The sequence below is a fragment of the Agelaius phoeniceus genome (assembly GCF_051311805.1).
Source record: "Agelaius phoeniceus isolate bAgePho1 chromosome W unlocalized genomic scaffold, bAgePho1.hap1 SUPER_W_unloc_1, whole genome shotgun sequence".
Lineage (NCBI taxonomy): Eukaryota > Metazoa > Chordata > Aves > Passeriformes > Icteridae > Agelaius > Agelaius phoeniceus.
Genome location: NW_027509866.1, coordinates 2,097,397 through 2,118,794, shown reverse-complemented (window position 1 = coordinate 2,118,794; position 21,398 = coordinate 2,097,397). Strand labels below are relative to the sequence as shown.

The 21,398-nt window shown below is 53.8% G+C and overlaps 1 protein-coding gene and 1 long non-coding RNA gene across 2 annotated transcripts in view; one reads left to right on the top strand and one right to left on the bottom strand.

Annotated features, from left to right (window-relative positions):
- LOC143692506 (uncharacterized) overlaps positions 1-21,398 on the bottom strand; it is a 194,254-nt gene that overhangs the window by 118,262 nt on the left and 54,594 nt on the right. The window lies entirely within an intron of this gene.
- LOC143692377 (serine/threonine-protein kinase pim-1-like) lies at positions 1,613-5,056 on the top strand. Its single transcript, XM_077172612.1, has 6 exons — positions 1,613-1,628; positions 3,065-3,171; positions 3,296-3,346; positions 3,550-3,916; positions 4,531-4,707; positions 4,950-5,056. The coding sequence occupies exons 1-6, from the start codon at positions 1,613-1,615 to the stop codon at positions 5,054-5,056; spliced, it is 825 nt and encodes a 274-aa protein (XP_077028727.1).

The window sequence follows — 21,398 nt, the reverse complement described above, 5'->3', positions numbered from 1 at the left end:
CACAGGGGTGTGACAGGGGACAAAGAACCTGTTCCTGTTGGAGGCAGCCCCCCCAAAGCCATGGGATTGTAGCCCATGGCATCCCGCTGCCTGTAGCCCTTGGGATGAGCCCCCACAGCCCCTGCTGATGGGCAGGGCTGCAGAGGGGGCTCCCCACATCAGCCCCTCCCAAGCAGACACTGTCCCCCTGTGCCAGCACAGCGGGTCACTGCTGGCACCCATCTCCCCCCATGCCAGCCCCGCTGCCCCCGAGGCACTGGTGCTACTCACTGGCCAGGAACCTGCACGCTGAGCATGCGGTCACAGGACAGGCACGAGAAAGGGACTGGCAGCTGCCTAAGGAGGGTGAGGGAAGAGGGCTGGCTGAGCTCCTGGGGCCACAGCCCTGCAGCACACAGGCAGCAGCTCCCTGCAGCAGCCAGCTGCTGGGCAGCTCACTGCACAGGGGCACGGCCATTGCAGGGTGAACCGTGGGCTCTTGAGCCTGTTTCTCCCCATCCCCAAGGTGCTGGCTGATGCCAGGTGAAGGGCACAGGCACCCATGCCACCATCCCAAGCAGCCCCTGCTGCGCTTTCAGCCCCTCTCTGGCACCAAAGCTCCCCCGTGTGCACGGCCAGGAGGGCAGGGCACGACCCAGCTCAGGGCATGGTGTGTGACAGCCCTGCCTGGCAGGAGCAGTTGCCATCGCTGTCCCCAAAGCCATCAGAATCTCCATTGCACTCACTTCTTAATCCCAGCAGCATTTTCACACAACAGCCTATCCTCGAGTTCCTCCATGTTCCTGTTCCAGGAGTCCTCCCGGTGTTTACGGAAAGTCTTCAGCTCCAGGCGATCCAGCTGTGAACAGGTGCACAGCCTCAGCCAGCTGCTCCAGGATGTGATGTGGAGCTCTCCAGGGAAAAGCCTGGAGGGGGATCCTCAGAGGGATGCTGCCTCAGGCTCTCAAGTCCCAAAGGTGCCAGTTCCTCGTGGTGGGGACGAGGTACCCCTCACCTTGTCTTCAATTGCATTGCTGAACTGCTGCTGGGTACTGTTCCAGTGCTGCTCCTGGCCTGAAATCTGGCTCTGCAACTCCTGCATCCTCTCATCCAGCTCCTCCATGTTCTCTTCACACTGGCTGCAATCACTTTGCTGTCCAAGGCAGCTTTGTCCGCCTTCTAGCAGAGGGGAAGGGCAGGAGAGCTGTGGGGAAAGGGATGAGGAACGCCAGGCAGGGCCAGCGTGTGAGGGACAGAGGGAGGAGTGCTTCTGAGACAGAGTAGAAATTCTCCAGAGTAGAAATCCATTTTGATTTAGGTGAAATGTACATCTTTGAGTCTGTGGTTAGAAAACATAGCTATGTAGCCTGACTGCAAAGCCTAGGCTCAGGGAAACTGATTCAGTGAAGGACAGAGATAAGGGGGGGACGGGACAGAGGGTGATAAAGAGACACAGAGAGACTGCTGTGAAAGCAGGTCAACCTGACCTAAGAATTCTTTCTGATAAAGAAGAACTAGTGGCAAATGTCACGCGAAATTTGTAAAAATGAATATGTATGAACCTATTGTGAAATTGTATGGATATGTATTTGAGAGGAGGATAAAAAGGGACCTGAAGTTCCCAGAGGTACGCATGCCTTTTAAGGAGAGTAATCTCTGCATGCATCCCGCGCTGTAATAATAAATATGCCGGGTTTACAACTTACACAAAGTTGTGGAGTTTTTGGCTATCTCTGCAAAACAGACCCCTTTTGGAGGTTTCCTCCCCAAATTTGCCCTAAGCCAGCACAAACAGTCATCATGAAAATTTCACCAGTGGCATAATTTCCTGCTGGCAAATCTTGGGACAGAAGCTTGACCTTGTTCTCCATGAGACATTCTTGGGAAGAGAGACAGGAGAAGATTCCTGGAAAACTGAAACAGCTTTCCATAAGGGAAATGAAAATGAAAGAAACAATCCAAGATCTTTTCCTCTATTTATTTCTATGCTCCCCTTTTCCATGTTGCACTACTTCTCCATCCCAGGAATTCCAGATGCACCGCACCTCCAAGATCAGTGACTTAGTGATTTTTAGACACTCAAAAATACCATGAGCCACACACATTTTCCTTCCCCTGGTTTTACTGGAAGGCAACACTGGAGATGTAAGTGCAGTGCTTGGGTCAGGTAGGAATCCTACAGCAAGGGAAGGTGGCCCGACAGTGTTTGAGCCTCAGCCAGGACAATGCAGAGCAGCAAGCGAGGGGATTGCTGTGCCAGTATGCAGGAGTCAGGGCTCTGCATCTGGGCTCACCGCTGCAAAGTTGCCGTGTTTGGACAGACTCAGGGGCTGTGCCCGGGGCGCGCGGGGCTCGAACGTGGGGCTCGTGGGGCGAGCGGGGAACGGACACGGGGACGAACGGCCCCGGTGCTTCAGTTGCAGCGGCGGCAGCGGCGGCAGCAGCAGCGGCAGCAAAAGCAAAGACGCTTCAACATTCCTTCTCTTTTTCTTTCTGTTTTTGTTTTTCTTTTTCTCCCTTTCCCGCGGTCGGGCACCCTTCTCTCGGGGTCCCTTGCCCGGCGTCCCTCTCCTCTCCCCGCCTCCCTCTCCCCTGCCGGGCCGGGCCATGCCCCCGGCCCGCCCCCGGCCCCGGGCGGGGCTGCCCCGTGCCCGGCCCCGCCCGTCCCGCCGCGCTCTCGCCTCCGCCCGGCTCTGGCCGTACTGGCGGTGGCGCTGCTGGGCGGGCGTCAGTGCCTGGTGCGGGAGCGGCATCGCCGCCCTTCGGCTCCGCCTGGCCCGAGCCCGGCCCCGGACCCGACGTGAAGTCCCGTCCAGATCCCGGCCTCGGCCCCGGCCCCGACCCCGTCCCCGGCCCCGGCCCCGGCTCCTCCCGGGGCCCGCGGAGGACACAGGCGGGGCGGCCGCTCCCGCCGCCTCCGCTGCGGCTTCCCCGGCCCGAGCTCCGCCGCTCGGCAGCGCGGCCGCCGGCCCCGAGCCGCCGGGGCCCGGGGCGGGTGGGGATGCCCGGCCCGGGCCGCTCGGGGGGCGCCCGGGGGCCGTTGCTGGCCCCGGGCCGAGCGCTGACAGCCGCGTCTCGCCCGCAGGGAAGGCGCACGAGGCCCTGCAGGAGCGGTACCGCCTGGGTTCGCTGCTGGGGCGCGGCGGCTTCGGCAGCGTCTTCGCGGCCACGCGGCTCTCGGACGGCGCCCCGGTGAGCGGCGGGGCCAGCGGCGGGCGGAGGGGGAGGAGGAGGAGGAGAAGGCGGACAAGGAGGAGAAGGTCGGAGCGCGGCGGGCAGGGCGCCGAGCTCACCCGCTGCTCTCCCTCGCTCGCAGGTGGCCATCAAACGCGTGCCGCGGGATCGCATCCGGCACTGGGGCGAGCTGGTGAGTGAGCGGAGCCAGCGGCAGCAGCCGGGCCGGGCCGGGCGGCGAGGAGCCGGGGCCCGGCACGGTGGGAGCCGCCGGAGCCCTGCGGGGAGAGCGGGCGTGGGCTGAGCGGGGCGTGCAGAGCATCCCGGGCTGGCTGAGGGCTCCCAGAGCCCCGGCACGGCCTCAGCCCCACTGACGGCACCGCGCTCCTCCCGCAGCCCGACGGCAGCAGCGCGCCGCTGGAGATCGTGCTGCTGGCCAAGGTGTCCCGTGGCTGTGCCGCTGTCATTCAGCTCCTGGAGTGGCTCGAGCTCCCCGACAGCTTCGTGCTGGTGCTGGAGCGTCCGGAGCGGTGCCAGGAGCTCTCGGCTTTCCTGGCGGAGCGGGGGTTCCTGCCGGGGGAGGAGGCGCGGGCGCTGTTCCGCCAGGTGCTGGAGGCCGTGCGGCACTGCACCGCCTGCGGGGTCCTGCACAGGGACATCAAGCCCGAGAACATCCTGCTCGACCTGGCCAGCGGGCAGCTGAAACTCATCGACTTTGGCTGTGGCGCCTTCCTCCAAGACACAGCCTACACCCAGTTTGCAGGTGAGCCCTCCAGGGGATGCTCCTGGGCATCTCATGGCCCAGCCTGGGTGCAGCACCGGGGCTTCCCCCTATTGCAGCTGGGATGGGATTGATGCTGGAGCCGAGTTGATTTGGGTGGGGTGTGAGGGGGGCCAGCTGCCAGCCCTGCCGACAGCCTTCAGCACCCACTGTGGCCTGGGCTGGGGCTGGAGCTGGGGCAGCCAGCCCGACACAAACCCCCATGGGGGTAGCAGAGAGGGGGGTCTGACCCCGTGCCCTGGATGGTTTGGTGTGCAGGCGAGGAAGGGCTTGGACTGCTCCGCTCCCCTTGTTTGCCTTGGCTTATTAACATTTTTGGGGGCCATGCAGGTGGGGAGGGGAGTGGGTTTTCTCCACCAGTGGGTGGGTTTCTCCTTTGTGTGTCATGGTTGGGCCTTCCCAGGGTTTCTGCTGCCCTCTTCCAGCACCTGTGGCTTCTTTTCCAGCCCCGAGTTTGTACACAAGTCCCAGGTGCTGGTGAGAGGGCAGCGCTCACCCCATGTGCCTCTGGGGCAGCCCCCACACGGCCAGGGATGCTGGGGCCGGGCTCTGGGAGCAGCAGCATCCCCCTGCTGAGCTGTGTCTGTGTTCCACAGGAACCCTGTCCTACAGCCCACCAGAGTGGATCCAGCACCAACGCTACCACGGCGAGGCAGCGACGATCTGGTCCCTGGGCCTCCTGCTGTGCCACCTGGTCATGGGCAAGCACCCGTTCAGGAGGGGCCAGGAGATCATCCGGGGGCGGATCTTGTTCCCACGATGGCTCTCTCAAGGTGGATCCTCATCTCTGGGCACGGGGGGAATCCCAGTGCTGGGAGACAGCAGCGGGCTCGTGGGCATCCCGCTCTGGCAGCTGCTGAGGAGGTGGCACAGGTCCTGCTCTCCTGCTCTCCTCCAAACAGAGCATCCATGGGGAAGTTTAGGCCCAGCTCTGGGCACACCCAGCATGGCCTGGGCACGGGAACAGGGGGACAACTTCTCCAGCTGACTGGTGATTTCTGGTTTCTCTCCCCAGAGTGCCAGGATATCATTAAGAGGTGTTTGTCCATGCAACCCTCAGACAGGCCATCCTTAGAAGAGCTTTTCTGTCATCCTTGGGTGCAGGGTGTTCCTCTGCCCTAGAAGATGGGAGAGATCCATGTGCACAGTTGGATCCAGGGCCTGGCAGGTACCAGCTGCATACATCTCTTGGCACTCAGTGGCAAAGCAAACCAGGCTGGTTTTGTGCTGCCTGTAGCTCTGAGCAGGGGTCAGCAGAAGGGAACACGCAGCTCTTGGGCTGGAGCTGAGCTGGAGACCTGGTGTGGCAAGCACTGGTGGCCACCATTCCCCCTGGTTTGGTTTGTCTGGTTCATGGATGGCTGGGGCCCTGGGCAGAGCCCTGACAGCCTGGTCTGGCCCCAGGGAAGGAGAAGGAGCCCCTGGAGAAGCTGTACCAGGTAGGGCTGCTGCTGGAGACACCAAGGACAACCTCAAGGGTGACAATCTCTTCCTCGGCCTGGCCAGCTGAAGATGATGGACTTGGATTCTGGCACCTTCTTCAAAGCCAGGCTCCAGGCCCAATTTGCAGGTGAGTCCACAGGCAGGGGGATGCTCCCAGATCTGGGCCTGGCACGGCCTGGCCGGGCACCAAAGGTTCCCCCTTTGCTGGGGCAGATGCAATGAATTCTTCAGTCGCTGCCCAGCTGCTTTTTGGCTCTGGGCAGCTGCTGAGGGCTGGATGTGCTGTGGCTGGCTGCAGGCTGGGCACATGTCCTGCCCTCCTGCTCTGCTGCCAAAGGCAGCAGGGATGGGCAGCTCTGGGCACAGCTCTGGGCACAGCCAGCACGGCCTGGGCCCCGCAGGCCTTGGCACAAGGGCACAGGAGCCCTCAGCTGAGGGGCGGTTTCTGCTTTCTCTCCTTGCAGCCGGGCTCTGCGGCTGCTGAGGCTGCTCTGGGCTCTGCCAGGGCTCTGCTGGGCTCAGCCCTGGGCCCAGCTGGGCTGGCTCTGCCCTCACATTGCTCTGACAGCTTTGCATCAGACGAGCCCATTGCGAGCACAGCGCCTGAGCTTTCTGCTTTGGCAGCTGAGTGAGACTCTGCTGCAGGCCCAGAGATTGCAGCTGGGGACACACATCCAATTGGCAAGGACCCAAACTCTCCACAGTCCCAGCTTAACGCCTCCATCTCCCCAGGATGTTCTGTCTGTCCCAGTCTTCCTTCTTGGTTGGCTGGAATTGTGCAGTTGCACTTTCTTCCTCCTCTAGCAGTGCCACGAGTGGGCCAAAGCTGGTGAGTGGGCCGTGCTCCTGAGGCAGTGCAGTCTGGAGCTGGTGGATGGAGAATTGCCCTTCTGCACTGCCAAACCAGAGCAAACAGCCCTAAGTGGGACTTTGTGTCTTTAAGAAACCCCTGACAGTTTCAAAGGGAATGTGCAGCTCATTTCCAGGCTGAGAAGGAAGGGCATCTTCTAAAGGATTTGGGGTTTGACAAAGTTTCCATTCCCAGTCCTGCTTGCAGCTGGAAGGGCACAAAGCAATTTCCTCTTGCTTCGACCACAGTTTAAAATACCAATGTTGGAAACAAAGCCCAAAATCTTTTAAAAGGCTGCTGAGGTCAGTAAGATGGATCCATGGCATCAGCACATTTACAATGTAAATAACTGAGTTCTCTTTTTCAAAAGATCATTTACCTCTTAATGCAAAGAATGTAACTTTGCATTTATGTTTTGTTATTTTCACTAACATTATGTTATGTTTTTTCACTAACACTTGGATTTTATTCTTATCTTTTACAATTTACCTATTTTTTTCCCTTTTTCTTTTTTCTTCCTTTAAATAGAAAACATGTCCTATCAAAGGAATGTCCTCTGCTCCTGGTTCCTGTGTGGAGCAGCTCCCTTCCTTCCTGCTGGCTGAGCTGCTCAGGCAGAGCCCGGCAGCTCCTGGCCCTGCAGGGCTGAGGCTTTTCCCCGTTGCTGGGCACAGACTGATGGAGCAGCACTGCTGAACACGGGCACACAGAGGGACCAGGAGCAGCTGCCTTTGCCCACCTGAGGCTCCAGGGCCCAACCTCTGAGCAGCCAGGGCTGGAAGAGACTGGCAGGATGTGATCCCTGACTCTGGGCCAGGGCTGCACAAATGACCCCACAGCAGCAGCAGCAGCAGCAGCAGCAGCAGCAGATGGAGCTGACTTTCAGCACAGCCCTGCCCCTGTTCCCTCCCGTGTGCAGCGGTGTCACAGCAGCCTGAGGCACCTGGGAGCCCCCAGTGCCAGCAGGGACTTGAGATGGCAGCCCTGGGCTCCTGGAGGCTGTGCAAGGAACGGAGCTGGGCACTCCCTGTCCATGGGGAGCTTGCAGATGGAAAAGGCTGCTGTGCCCAGGCAGCTCCAAGGGCACAGAAAGGAGGCTCTGGAGCACTGGATCTGTGCCAGTGCCACAGTCCTGGGCAGCAGCCAGCCAGCCCTGGGGGAACAGAGGGCACAGCACGAGGGACAGAAGCAGGCAAGGGCAGAGACTGGAGAGAGCCAGAGCCAGGAGCAGGAACAGCTACTCCATTGCACTCTTGGAGAAAGCTCTTGGCTGGTTCCAAGCGCTGAAAGGCGTGAAGGGCAGAGAGGAGGCCACAGCAAACAATGCTCCTGTTTGCACAGCCTCCCCTCTCCGTGTCCCAGAAGGAATTGCATGGACTGTGTTCTTCTCTCCGAGTCGTCTCGTTCAGCATGAGCAGCTCAGCACCAGGAGCTGAAGGAGCTGAAGCCTCAGGCCACAGGAGCTGGGTAAGAGGAGACTTTCTGAGCAAATGAATGCTGCTAACATGGACCCAGCTGAATGCAGTGGATGGAATCATGGAATCACAGAATCCTTTCTCTTGGAAAAGCCCTCTGAGCTCACCCAGTGCAGCCGCTCACCCAGCAGTGCCAAGCCCAGCACTAAAGCACGTCCCTGAAGTGCCAAGGCCTGGACAGCAGCCCTGAGTGAGGCCTGAACAGCAGGCCCTGAGCCAAAGGTGGCCTCTGGATGCACCTTCCAACCAAAGGTTATCTTTGTATCTGCTCCCTGATGAAAATGCATGGTCATTAGCACTGTGATAAATGTAGCCACTCATTAGTGAAACATGTGTTGACCTTTGTGTATTTAGAAGCCAGACAAGGCCATGAAATCTGACATCTGGCCTTGTTTGGGGCTGAATGGTCAAAGTCACCTCCCTTGGTTCCTCCTGGGGCCCTGGCCAGGCTTTGGGAGGGACCCAAGAGGAGGATGAAAGCAGATGTTGCCACACTAGCAGTGCTGTCAGTTTGTCCATTCAGCACTGTCAGAGCTGGGCCCTCTCCCAGCGGGGTTGGAGCCTCAGCTGTGGCTGGAGGCACCTGCAGGAATTGCCAGTGCCCAGGAGTGGCTCTGCAGCCCTTGGCTGTGACAGCTTCCCCAGCTGCTGTGTGGGTCTGGGGGATGGTAAAGGCTGAGGGTAACTGGGGCTGGATCTTTCTCCATCACTGCAGGCAATCTTTGGTGGGGATGGTTGGGTGCATTGCTGAGCTGCTCCTGTTGTGATTCTTTGCTGCTTTGAGCTGCAGGAAATGACACTGATTCCTTCAGTTGGAGTCTGTGTCTTTGGTGCTGACCCTGCCCACTGGTAAAACAAAACTGGCCCAGTCTGGCCAGATCCCAACAAAATGTCACTTGTTCAGTGTAAATGTGAGGAATCAGTGCCATCAGAAATTCCCAGAGGGGAAGCCCTTCCCTGGAGTTCCCTGGCTCTGGAGTGGGCTGAGGTCGGAGCCCCGTGGGAGCAGTGGGGCAGTCGGGTAAAAGAGGCTGAACCCCTGGATGGCTTCAAATGCATCCAAAAATTGCACATGGAAAAGACATTGTGGGTTTGGGCAGACAAAGATGAATGTGTTAAGAGTCCATTGGAAACAGCAGCTTCAGAAGGAACAATTATTGTTGGAATGCTCCCACATGGAGCAAGAGAAGAAGGTTTTTATCTTGAGCTCAGATGCATTTGTGCAAGTGAAATATCAAAATAATAAATAACTATATATGTATTTATAGTATAATAAGATCCTCATATATATATTTTGATATATTTTTATATGTATGTCTAGGTCTGTCGATCTATATCAATATGTATATCTACGTATAAAATTATAATAATGTGAAGTAGTGCTGACAATACTAATTTGGTAGCTTTGGCTGCTCAGGGATGTAACACTAAATACCCTACAGAACAGGATTGGCCAGGACCCTAATGTCAGTGGTCAACTTTGTGAGACTGTATACAGTGAAAAAAGGAGGAAGGGAGGAAATTGGCTGTTTCCCCAGGGTTTGCTGATACTGTGATGCAGAGTGCTTTGTCTGTTGCTGTGAAAAATTCAGTGATTAAGCCTGCAGGGTTTTTCATATACCAGACAATCCACAAGCTGCAGGATTGGTTGAAAGGGTGAAGGGGTTGTTAAAAGAGCAGTTGAAAAAATGAGGAGATGGGAACCTTTGCCCATGGAGAACCCATCTCCCAGATGTGCCCCATGCCCTTAACAATGGCCCATGGGGAAATGGAAACCCCCTGGCTGTGCACGGCTGCCCCCAATTTGCAAATCCAACCATGGGCAGTGAGACTTGGGCTGCCTGGGAAATTGTTCTGGCTGTGATGGCCCCTGGCAGGGCCAGCCCAGAGGCTGCAGGGCTGGGCCTTCATGCACTGGAATTAGTTTGGATAAATTCAAAGCAAATGAGAGCTATCAACACTGAAACAGGAATTCAGATTCCTCCAGGACACTTTGCTTTGGTAACTGCTCACTCGAGCTTGGCCTTGCAAAGTGTTCATGTCATGGCAGGAGGAATTGATGCAGATATCCAGGAGAAATTAAAGGAATTGTGTTAAACAATAGTGACCAGGATTGGATTAGTCAACCCCATGACAGGGTAGCACAATTATCAATATTGCAATGTTAAGAAGGATTGTGAAAAAAGGAGATCCACCTGCAATCACCACCGTTTGTGGAGATAAAGGGTTTGGATCCAGCAGCCCTAAAAATGGAGCCCGAGTGTGGGTCCGGAGGCCAAATGGCCCTCCCGAGGCAGCTGAAGGAGCAGCTCCTGGGAAAGACAACTCTGAGTCCTGAACCTGGGCAGGAACAATGGGAATGTGTCCCTGCAGCCAAGTGTTCTGTGTGAGAACAAGGAGATCTGACAGGATATTGTTTTACACATGCTGCCAGACCAAATCTCCCTGTTTGCCCCAAGGGCCCCTTTGGCAAATGCTCTGATCCACGGGGCTCCATGGGAAGGCTGCTGTGACACTGAGGGACTTGCACAGGAATTGCATCCAGGAGCCCGGGTGCCCCTCAGGGACTGGGACCCGGCCCCTTCCAGCCAGAGGGGAAAGGGCCCCCCCAGGCCTTGTTAGCCACAGACAGCATGGTAAAGCTGAACAGCAAAGGGCCGGGGGACATTATTCTGGAATTAACATGGTGCCAGCTCCATGGACAACAGAATTGTTGTTCCTAACTCAAATGAGATTGAGAAAAAAGAATGAAGAACGGTGTCACTAAAGTACTACTGGTGTCTGTAAGTTGTACCTTGATAGTCAGCCAGAATCTTCGTCTGCCACAAACACCTCTAGAGTTTCACCAAGGGGTTAGATGAGTTCTGATGGACTGCTGAGCTTCTTTTGTAATTCTTTGCTAATGATGATGTGCTTTGCTGAGCTTATCCTTTTGTAATTCTTTGCAGCTGTGCATGATATAAATGCCACAATTCCTTCAGTTGGTGTCTGTGTCTTTGGTAGTGACCCTGCCCACTGGAGAAACAGGGTCCCCTCTTGCCTGAGTGTTACCTGGGAAGGCAGAAACCCTCCCTCCAAAATTCCCCCCTTCCTCCTTGTTCCCCCCTTCATACCCTGAGCATGATGTGCTCTGGTCTGGGCTGTGCCCGGGGTCAGTTGGGGTCACCTGTCCTGGCTGTGTCCCCTGCCCAGCTCCCCCGCAGCCCCAGCCCCTCCCCAGCGTGGCTGGACGAGGGGCAGGACAGGCCTTGGCTGTGCTGCAGCTCAGCAAGAACAAAACCATCTCTGCGTGCTCAGCGCTGTGCTCAGCACCCGGCCCAGCAGTGTCTCAGTGCCAGGGGCTGTGCCCTCAGTGCCTGCCAGGGCTTTCCATGGCAACTGCCAGGCCAGGTGACCCAGGTGTCCCCCCAGTGCCGGTTGCCATGGAAACAGTGCCCAGCGCTGCCCCTTTCTGTCTGGCTGACCTGGCCTTTGGCCCTGGCAGTGCCCTTGGCTGCTGGTTCCTGGTGCCCGAGCGGCCAGCGCAGCACAGGGCAGGTGGCCATGGCACAGCCCCCAGCAAGGGATCCCCTCTGGCCCTGGGCACTGACACCAGCCCTGAGCAAGGGGCCCAGGGCAGCTTTCCATGGCCACCAACCACCACAACGGCTCCGGGCATTGGTTGCCATGGCACCAAACCAAGGAACGGGTCCCTGTGTCCATTGCCATGGCACCTGGTGGCACCAGCGAGTGTCACTGCAATTGTACCTGGAACAGCCCCGGCACCGCTTTGTCCTCAGGGTTGCCATGGCAGCCCAGGGCAGCAACAGCTCTGCAGGCAAGGGGCCATGGAACCTGGCTGCAGAAATGGCTCCTTGGGCTGGTTTCCAAGGAAACCTGAACTGATGGGGGTTGCCATGGCACCCAAAGCCAGCAGTGGGGTCCCTGCAGTGTCCATGGGAACAGTCCCTTGCAATGGCCCAGTGCAGGTTGGGATGATGATCCACCCTCACAGCTGGCCCAGGGCAGGTCTGCAAGTGCCCTTCCCACAGCCTGTTTGCACAGAAACACTTCCAGGGATCTCTGCATTTCCCTTCCCTCACTCTTGGGTCACTCACACACCTCCCAGCCACCCGCTTGGTGCTTTGAGCTGCAGGGAGTTCAAAGCTGGTCTGTCCTTCAGGAGCTGGTCTAATTCTGCCTTCAGCCAAGTTTGGATTAATGTTTATATTAGAACTTCCTTTGTGTCTGTGATAGATGAGTAATATGGTGATTGTCTCTAACACTTAATGGACTAATATAATGTGTATATGTATATATAATATAATATAATATAATATAATATAATATAATATAATATAATATAATATAATATAATATATAATGTATATATAAGAAAAGTTTTATAGATTTATAGTTGTACACCCTCACGTGGTTATCAAGGGACAATGGGAGTTGGGACATCTGGGAGGGCTGGCTTGTCACTATGGCGACATCTGACCTCCAATCAGGATTTGAGGAAGAGATCTCCACCACTGGGCAGTGAAGAAGAGGTTGATGGACACAACTTTGGGAGGGGTTAAAGGGTTAAAAAGGGTAAAACCTCCATTGTGAGGGGGCTGAGCACATGGCAGCGAAAATCTTTTGCTCATAGCGCCGTAACCTTTTTTCTTTATTCAGTCTTCTGTTGTATTTTTGATAAGGTTTAATCAACCTTCCTAAACTATGGAAAGTGAGTAGCTATTTCTCACAATTTTTGGGGGCTCTCCTGGGATAGACACCTCTCCCCGGTGGTGCTAGGAGTTTGCAAAAAGAAGTGCACCCACGCCATAAATTTGGTAGAGTCTTCAGATACTCCTGGGGCCACCGGTGGTTGCAGGCTGAAGCTCAGAGACAGCAGGAGGCTGGATAAAGAAAAGAGAAAAGGGATGAGCACTATTTTTTAGCCAGATAATTACTCTGTAATTCCAGTATAGGAAAGCAAACTCCAGCCAGTACTCCATACCAGACCCGTCCTGGTCCACTGGAGTTTTAGGATGCTGGGCAGTTGGAGGAAACGGCAGGAATCATTATAAAGAGGAAAGCAGAGGTGTTTTTCCTCTGTGGACGGCGGGACACGTAGGACAGAGAAGTTTGAGAAGGGTTTTTTGGCACCGAGCCAGTGGTGGTCTCGGGGAGGCACAGCCAGCGCTGGGCTATTCTGGTAGGGAATGGCAGCACACGTGGTGGAGAGGAAAGCGGGGATTTTCCCCCGTGGCCAGTGGGACACGTGAGATGGGTTTGTGTAGGGTTTTGCACACCGAGCCAGCAGTGGTGTCGGGGGAGGCACGGCCAGGGCTGTGGTATCCCAGGCTGGCTGAGCAGCGATAGCCGGCGGCAGTTTTGGGGGAAGCGCCAGCAGCCGGGCACTGGTGGCACTGGCAGTGGCCGAGCTCGGTGGGGATGGCTCTTGGGCAAAAGCAGCTCCAGGGTTCTCGGAGCCAGCTGAGATCGGGCTGGAAACGGGACAACCGCCGAGAGGTTTGCTGAGGTGGGGTTACCCTGTAGTAGCGTAACACTTCACATGCCATGGCGAGTCGGGGCGGAGCTGCCGAGCCAGGGTGGGCTGGGGACGGAAGCCCCTGGACCACGGAGTTTTTTTCGGAGGAGAGGTAAAGCTTTTTTCTAGTTTTTTCTCTCTCTTCCCCTTTTCTTCCTCTCTCCCCTTTTTCCTCTCTCTCTTCTCTTTCCTTCTCCTTCCTCCTTTCCAGGTTTCCTTTTTTTTCCCCTTTCCCTCTCCCTTCTTAGGGAGCTGGGCTCAGTTGGGAGGGCCTGTGCTTGGAAAGACAGGCTCTGTTGGGGGCAGACCTGTGATTGACTGGTCATGATGGGATCATGGGTGAGTAGCGAATCCCCAAAGGAAGACGCAGAGATTGAAGAGGAACCAAGGGGCATCCCTCCAGACAGCCCACTAGGAAGGAAGCTAGCCCGGTGGAAATATGACCCCAACACCAAAGATAAGGACGAGAGCAAAATGGTTCAGTACTGCGTATTGGAATGGACCTGAAGGGAAATCAGGAGAGATCATGTCTACTGGCTGAGATATGGATCAGACAAAGGATGGATATGCCGAGCATTAAACATGATGTAAGAGCTAAGGAACCACTCAATCAGGAGGAGAGTGACTGTGCTGCTTGCTGGGAAGGGGAAACCTCCCCCTCGAAGGTGAGCATGTTTAAGGTAGCAGAACATACAGAGTGGGACCCGTTAGACCTGTTCCCCCTCCCACTTCCAGCAGTCCCAACTGCACCTCCCCTACCCCCTGATGGGCCTAGCCAGAACACCAGGAGCAGGGTAGCACAAAGAGAGGAAAGCAGATCAGAGGATGGGAGCCAAGCATTGGGACTGTACCCCCTGAGGGAGGAACCCCTGGGGGGATATGGGAATGAATTGGATTTGTAACTGTACCTCTCAGTTCTTCTGACATGAGAATGTTCAAGAAATAATTGAAAGGATTACTAGAGGACCTCACTGGATTAGTGGAACAGTTAGATCAATTTCTGGGGCCCAATATTGATATGTGGGAAGAGATGCAATCATTAATGATTATGTTGTTCACACCAGAAGAAAGACAGATGATCCGAGCAGCTGAGATATGGATATGGGAAAGGAAGCCTGTGCAAGGACCTCCTGGGGATCTGAAAATGCCCATAGTGCGCCCCACCAGGGACCGCAACAGCACTGGGGGAAGGCAAGACATGGAAGAATAGAGAACACTGATTACAAAAGTCATCAAAGAAGCAGCTCCATGTAACCAAAATGCCTGTAAGGCTTTCAATGAGCAGCAAAAGAGGGAAGAAACCCCAACAGAGCGGTTAGAAAGCTGAGGAAAAATATAAGGCAATATTCAGGAGTTGACCCTGACACAGTGACTGGACTGATCTTACTGCACAGATAAATTTTGTCATTCATGCCTGGCCAGATATATGGAGAAAATTAGAAAAGTTAAATGGTTGGCAAGAAAAGAGGTTGGAAGATCTCTTAAGGGAAGCACAGAAGGTGCATGTAAAAAGGGATGCAGAGAAGGCCAAGACAAAAGCCAAGGTAATGGCAACTGCCATTAGGGAAGGGAACCAGCATGCAAAGAACAACCCAGGTAAGGGAGGGGGATTCCAAGTATGGGAAGATAGAGGGGAGATGCATCTCCTTGGGACTGGGCAGAAAAAGAAGAGTTTGGGAAACAGGGGAACTTAGGACCAGTCTGCTTTTACTTAAAGAGAGTGGGAATATTAGAAGGAATTGCCCCCAGAAGGAAAAGGATCTGAGGGTCTATGAGACTGAGCAAAAAGAAGTAGATCAGCAGTGTCAAGGGCTCTACCTCCTGGGGACAGAATACCATCAGGAGCCCTTGATAACTTTAAAAATAGATCCCCAGGAGGAAGAATTTGAATTCTTAGTAGACAAGGGGTCTGAAAGAACTTGTGTTTGTAGAATCCCAAAGGGGTGCAAAAAGGGTCAAGATACCATGCAGGTAGTAGGTGCAAAAGGGGAGGGGTGCAAGGTCTCAGTTATAAAGGAAGTAAAGTTTGAAGGGGCAAATAATGTAGGAATTGGAGATGTTCTATTAGTTCAAGAAGCAGGATGCAATCTATTAGACTGAGATTTACAAGTGCAGTTAAGCATTCGAGTACTCCCAGAGGAAGGAAAAATGGTGGTTAAACTTCTCGAATTAGGGGAAGAGGATGAGGGCAAAATTCATGAGATGGTGTGGGCAAAACCAAAAAATTGAGGCAAATTGAACATGAAACCTATAGTAATAAAATTAATTGATGACAGCTCTCCAGTCCAGGTACGACAATATCCACTTTCCCTGGAGGGGAGACGAGGACTGCAGCCACTGATCCAGGACCTACTTGAGGACAGGACCTTAGAACCATGTATGTCCCCCCATAATACACCCATATTGCCAGTAAAGAAGTCAGATGGGACTTACAGGCTTGTCCAAGATTTGAGAGAAGTGAACAAAAGAGCAGTGAATCGGTACCCAGTAGTGCTTAACCCCTCAACACGACTGAGTAATGTCCCCCCAGCACACCACTGGTTTATTGTCATACACCTAAAAGATATTTTTTGGGCATGTCCACTGGCAGGGGAAAGTAGGGATATATTTACTTTTGAATGGGAGGACCCTGATTCTGGGAGGAAGCAACAGCTTTAGTGGACTGGATTACCCCAAGGGTTTTCCGAATCCCCCAACCTCTTCAGTCAAACCCTAGGAGAAGTAACACAACTCTTCTCCATCAAACCTGAGATAAAGATTATCCAATATGTAAATTATTTCCTTTTCTCAGGACAGGAAGAAAAAGAAGTTTGGGAATCCACCATAGTGTTGTTAAACTTTCTGGGGGACCAAGGACTTCAGGTATCAAAAGGGAAACTCCAATTTGTAGAGAGAGAAGTAAAATACCAAGGACATGTGATTTGTCAAGGGAGCTGGCGGCTGAACCCTGAGAGAATTACAGGGATTGTTTCACTCCCACTGCCAAAAACTAAGAGGGAAGTCAGAAGGTTTTTAGGCCTGTTGGGATATTGTAGGCTATGGATTGAAGGATACATGCAGGCCATCCAGTTCTTGTATGAAAAGTTAGCAGAAGAAGAGATTAGGTGGGAAAAAGACGATGAACAGAAGTTTGAAGCTTTAAAGCAAAAATTAGTCAGTGCATTGGCACAGAGTCTTCCTGCCTTAGACAAACCCTTCTATCTGTTTGTGGATCTAGAAAAAGGGATAACACATGGAGTGTTAGCCCAGGACTGGGGAGGATCCAGGAAACCAGTGGCCTATTTATCAAAACTGCCAGACCCTGTCAGCCGGAGGTGGCCAACCTGCATTCAGGCTGTGGCAGTGACCGCCCTACTCATAGCAGAAAGCAAAACATTAACCATTTGGGTGAAAATTGAAGATGTACATCCCAAACTCCGTGAGGAGTATCCTGAGCCAAAAGGCTGAGAAATGGCTCACTGATTCCCAAGTGCTAAAGAATGAAGCCATCTTAAGAGATAATGGTTTAGAGCTGATTGTGAGTAACCAACTCAACCCTGCCCAGTTTTTGTATGGAGAACCAAGTGAGGAACTAATACATAATTGCCTAGAGGTTATAAACTATCAAACTAAAGGAAGAGAGGACCTAACAGATCAACCACTCCAAGGTGGAAAATGATTGTACATTGATGGGTCTTCATGGGTAATAAAGGGGCACAGGGTATCAGGGTACGCTATAGTGCATGAAGGGTTGGTGGCCACAGAAAAGAGAAAGTTACCTTCCAACTGGTCAGCCCAAGCGTGTGAGTTGTATGCCCTAAAACAACCTCTGGAAATATTGGCACAGAAAAGGGGAACAATAGATTCAGACTCAAAATAGACTTTTGGAGTAGCGCATACCTTTGGAAAAATTTGGGAAGAAAGTGTGTTATTAAATTCAAAGGGAAAGGGACTGATTAATGAAAAATTTGTCTTAGAAGAGTCAGAAACCTTACAATTACCAGAGGAAGTAGCAGTGGTGTATGTTAAAGGACATCAAAAAGGGATGACTCAGGAGGTGCGTGTTGCCTTCTTGGGAAGGCAGCGGCGACCTGGTTTCGGAGTCCAGCACGGCGATCCCCTCCTGGGATCCCTCGGGGCCAGCAACGGACGCTAACACCAATGTGGTGGACGGTTAAAGGCGTTTATTGAGGGGTCTCAAGGGTATTTATGGACTAAGGGGTTTCTCTACGTCAGAAAGGGGTTTGGCTATACTTTCTAGGGTTAGTATGGAGTGGAAAGTTACTGGCATCCATAGGTTAGGGGGGCTACCTGTTTGGCTACATTCCAAGAGTGATCCTTATCTATGGGGAGAGGTGCAGAAGGAGTCCTGTAATTTTCCGTCACAGCCCGAAATCTTCCGAACACCTGTCCCTTACCTACCACACTTCCCCCCCCTCTTTTACAAATGAACGAGGTAGTCCTATACATAGGCACTGAAATGAGGTAGGAGGTTGAGATCTGACTAGGGAAAAGGGTCTTGGGAAACCTGAGTAAGTTTCTGCCAGGCAAGTCTCTCGTGACTGGCAGTGTTCCCTGTTGAATTCACAGGAATTGTTGCTGTCCCACGAACAGGATGCTAGCCCGTTCTAGGCGGGCCTGAACGAATGAGACTAGCTTGTTCAGCAGGCATGGCCCGAAGGTAATAGCTAAAAGCAGCGTTGCCAATGGACCTATTAGGGTAGAAATTAGGGTGGTTAGCCATGGTGATCGATTGAACCAGGATTCGAACCAGCCCTGTTGGGCTTCCCTGTCTTTCTGTCTCTGAGCCAGTCTGTTTCGGAGTTCTGCCATGGAGTCTCTAACGACTCCTGTGTGGTCAGCATAGAAACAGCATTCCTCTTTCAAGGCGGCACACAGGCCCCCTTGCTGCATGAACAGGAGATCCAGTCCTCGCCTGTTCTGCAGGACCACTTCTGAGAGCGAGGAGACTGACTTTTCTAGAAAGGAAATGGATTTCTCGATCCTCTGCAGGTCCTCATCGATGGTCATCTGCAGCTGGGACAGTCCTTGGTGTTGAGTTGCTAGGGCTGAGACACCTGTTGCCGTTCCAGCCGCCCCTAGGCCGAGCAGCATTGCGATAGTTATACCTGTTAATATTTCTCTCTTGTGGAGCCGGCTGTTTTCTTCGAAAAGGTGGTACACCTCTCCGTCTGAGTGGTACAGGACCCTAGGGACGATCAGAACTTGAACACAAAAGTCGTTAGAGTTACCGAATTTGGCAAGAAACACGCAGGGACTCACTCCAGATCTCTGGCAAACCCACATCCCAGATACGGATGGGACTACCCACTTATTATTCTTCCTGTCGGGCTCAACTACTTCGGTGCAGACGTTGCCTTTCCGCTTAGCTAGGGTTGCATTGCCAAAGCATCTGCCCTGACCTGTGACTTGACTCAGGGTAATTCCTTTGCGGGGTGTGTCCCATCTGCACTGGCGAGGGGCATCGGCTGTGGAATAGCTGAAGGGGGTATCTAAAGCGACCCCTTCGTAAAAGGGGGGTTTAACATCGTAGCAAAGCCAGCAGGAATCGCTTATGTTAGGGTTAGATTCATTCAGGGATAGAAAGGTAGCTTCTAACATGCGAAGGATTGGGTTCGAGCCTGAGCTGGCTGATTGGCCTATCTGGAAGGCTTCCTCATCGCCAGTCGGGACATCGGTGACCCTTGTGGGCAAGGCTTTGGGGTAGGTCATGTTTCTCCCTTTCTGTGTGCTTTTGATCATTTTGTTGGGCCCAACTGCTCTGGGTGCTGACGGTTGGAGTCTGGTAATTCGCACATTCACCCACTTTTCTGACCCTTGAAGGACTACTGTCCATGCTTTGCCCACAGCCCAGCTAGGGTGATTCGGCTGCAAAACTGTCATGTTATAGTGAGTGCATTTCTGGAATTTGGGGACTTTATGGTGGTTTCGATAGAAACTTCCCTGGAGGAAGACGGGTGTTTTGCAGCCTGCGGGTGCCCAGGTGAACTGTAGGAATCTGTCGGGCTCTTGTGGGTCCCACCCAGGTCCTGACGGCCTGGCGTCTGTAACTATTGTTTCACAGCCCCAGTGCCCACAGTATCCCCACCCTGGGCGATTGCAATAACCTTTTCCTGGGTTTGAGGCTGGGCACCAGTAGGATAGGTACATGTGTGTGGCGTGTGAAGAATAGGGGTCTACCTTTGGTTGTCCCGGAAACAGGTCGGTGACGCAAAGCACAAAGGACGGGGCGTTCGGCGTGGTGATGTCTCTGAGCATCTTGTCACCAGTAAGATGTTGCATGACCCACCTGAAGGGCTGATGAGGGTAGTAGTCTGGGCTGGCTTGCCCTCTGGTGACAAGCCCCAACAGCAAAATCACACAGAAACACCGTTGTTGCTTTAATTTTGATGGCACGAGCTTCTCAGGAGATGTCGGGTTGCTCGTTGGCCTCTCTCTCTTTCCCAGTAGTGGGGAATATGAGTTTCGGGGACGTCCAATGATCCAGTCCTGCAAACAAAGTCTCACAATTCTCATGAGTTTCCCTATGAAGGTCTGGTTTGATAGATTTGAGTGGACACCATTTAATGTCCCCGTCCTTTTTAACGGCCGCATATCCCCGCCCCGTGAGCACCAATTTCCAACCCTGTTCCTACTCCCCTAGTTCATTTTTGATCACCACCCGTGGGCCTTCCTCTAGTGCCCGAGTGGCCCAGTGTCTCTGAGCAGGACTGTTTATTTCGTCCCCCCTAGGGAATTGATTTAATGCTAGCAGCGCAGCTGCCAGCATGCGCGCCTGGTCACCCGGGGGAATGGCATTGGTGAAGCCTTCTGCCTTTGCTAGCACTTCCAGCTTAGTTTTCAGAGTCTGGTTTGCTCTCTCGACGATGGCTTGCCCAGTGCTGTTGTATGGGATGCCATGCACCAAGGCGATGTTCCATTTCGAGGCGAATGCTTGGACTACCTTTGAGATGAAGTTTGAGCCGTTATCTGTTTTGATCTGTTTTGGAACTCCAAGCCATGCCATGGCTGTTAGCCAATGTTGGATGGTCGCTTTGGAATCGGTCTTGAGATGCTGTGTGGCCACAATCATGCCGCTGTACGTATCTACGGTAACCGCGAGCCACGCTCGGGGTTTCAACAGCTGGCATTGTGTAAAGTCTGTTTGCCATATTTCTGAGGCTTTGAGGCCTCTGGGGTTGACGCCACTCGACCACAGTGGCGACTTCTGGCAGTGGGGGTACGTAGCGACGACGTGCTTTGCGTCCACGGTAGAAATCCCGCACCTTTTCGCAAGCGCTTTAGCTCCGATGTGAAGGGATTCGTGCAACTGATGAGCTTCTTTCAGTGTCCATACGCCCTTTGCGGCAGCGTCAGCCTTGTCGTTGCCTATTTGGTAGAATCCTTTGACCGGGTCGTGGCTGTTGATGTGGATGACTGATATGGTGCCTTTCCGTGAATAGAGTGCTTCCTCCAGCATCGTTGCCACTGTGGACACTGACACACCTGGTCCGGACATGGCTAGGCAGAGATTGGCCACAAATATGGAATCAGTCACAATGTTAATGTGTTCTTCTGGGAACAGTCCGCACGCTAGCACTACAGCTGCTGCTTCAAGCTGTTGGACCGAAAGCGTGGGGTCGGTTGCCTTGACACATTGCCACTGTTCTCCTGACTGCCATACTGCTGCCGCGGTGGAGGTCTGCGATGATGCGTCTGTGAAGATGGTTGGTCCCGCCCGTGGTTGGTCAAGTACTTTTGGTGGGAGGTCAATATCGATGACCGTGAGCAGCCGAGTCCAAGGGGGTTTTTCCGCGTAGCAAATCTCTCCTCCAAAGCCTGTAAGGGCCATGGCTAGATATTCCGATATTGTTGTTGACTGCGCAGAGAGCTGTTTGCGGAGAGGCAAGCTTATCCTGGAAGGTTCGGTGCCCAGATGTCTTAGGGCGAGTTTCCTGCCTTTCATGATGAGGCTGCAGAGGCACTCGACTCCCGGGGAAAAGGCACGCGACGGTTTCCCCAAGACCACCCATAGTATTGGTTGGGCCTTGTCGGGGGGTCCTTGGGCTAAGGCTCTCACTCCCCCCTTTTTTGTAAAGTGGACATACAGATCGACTGGAGCACTTGAGTCCCATCTGGTGAGCATGCTCTCTGACATCTGACGTTCGATGAAGTTGAGCGAGCATACCGCTTCCGGTG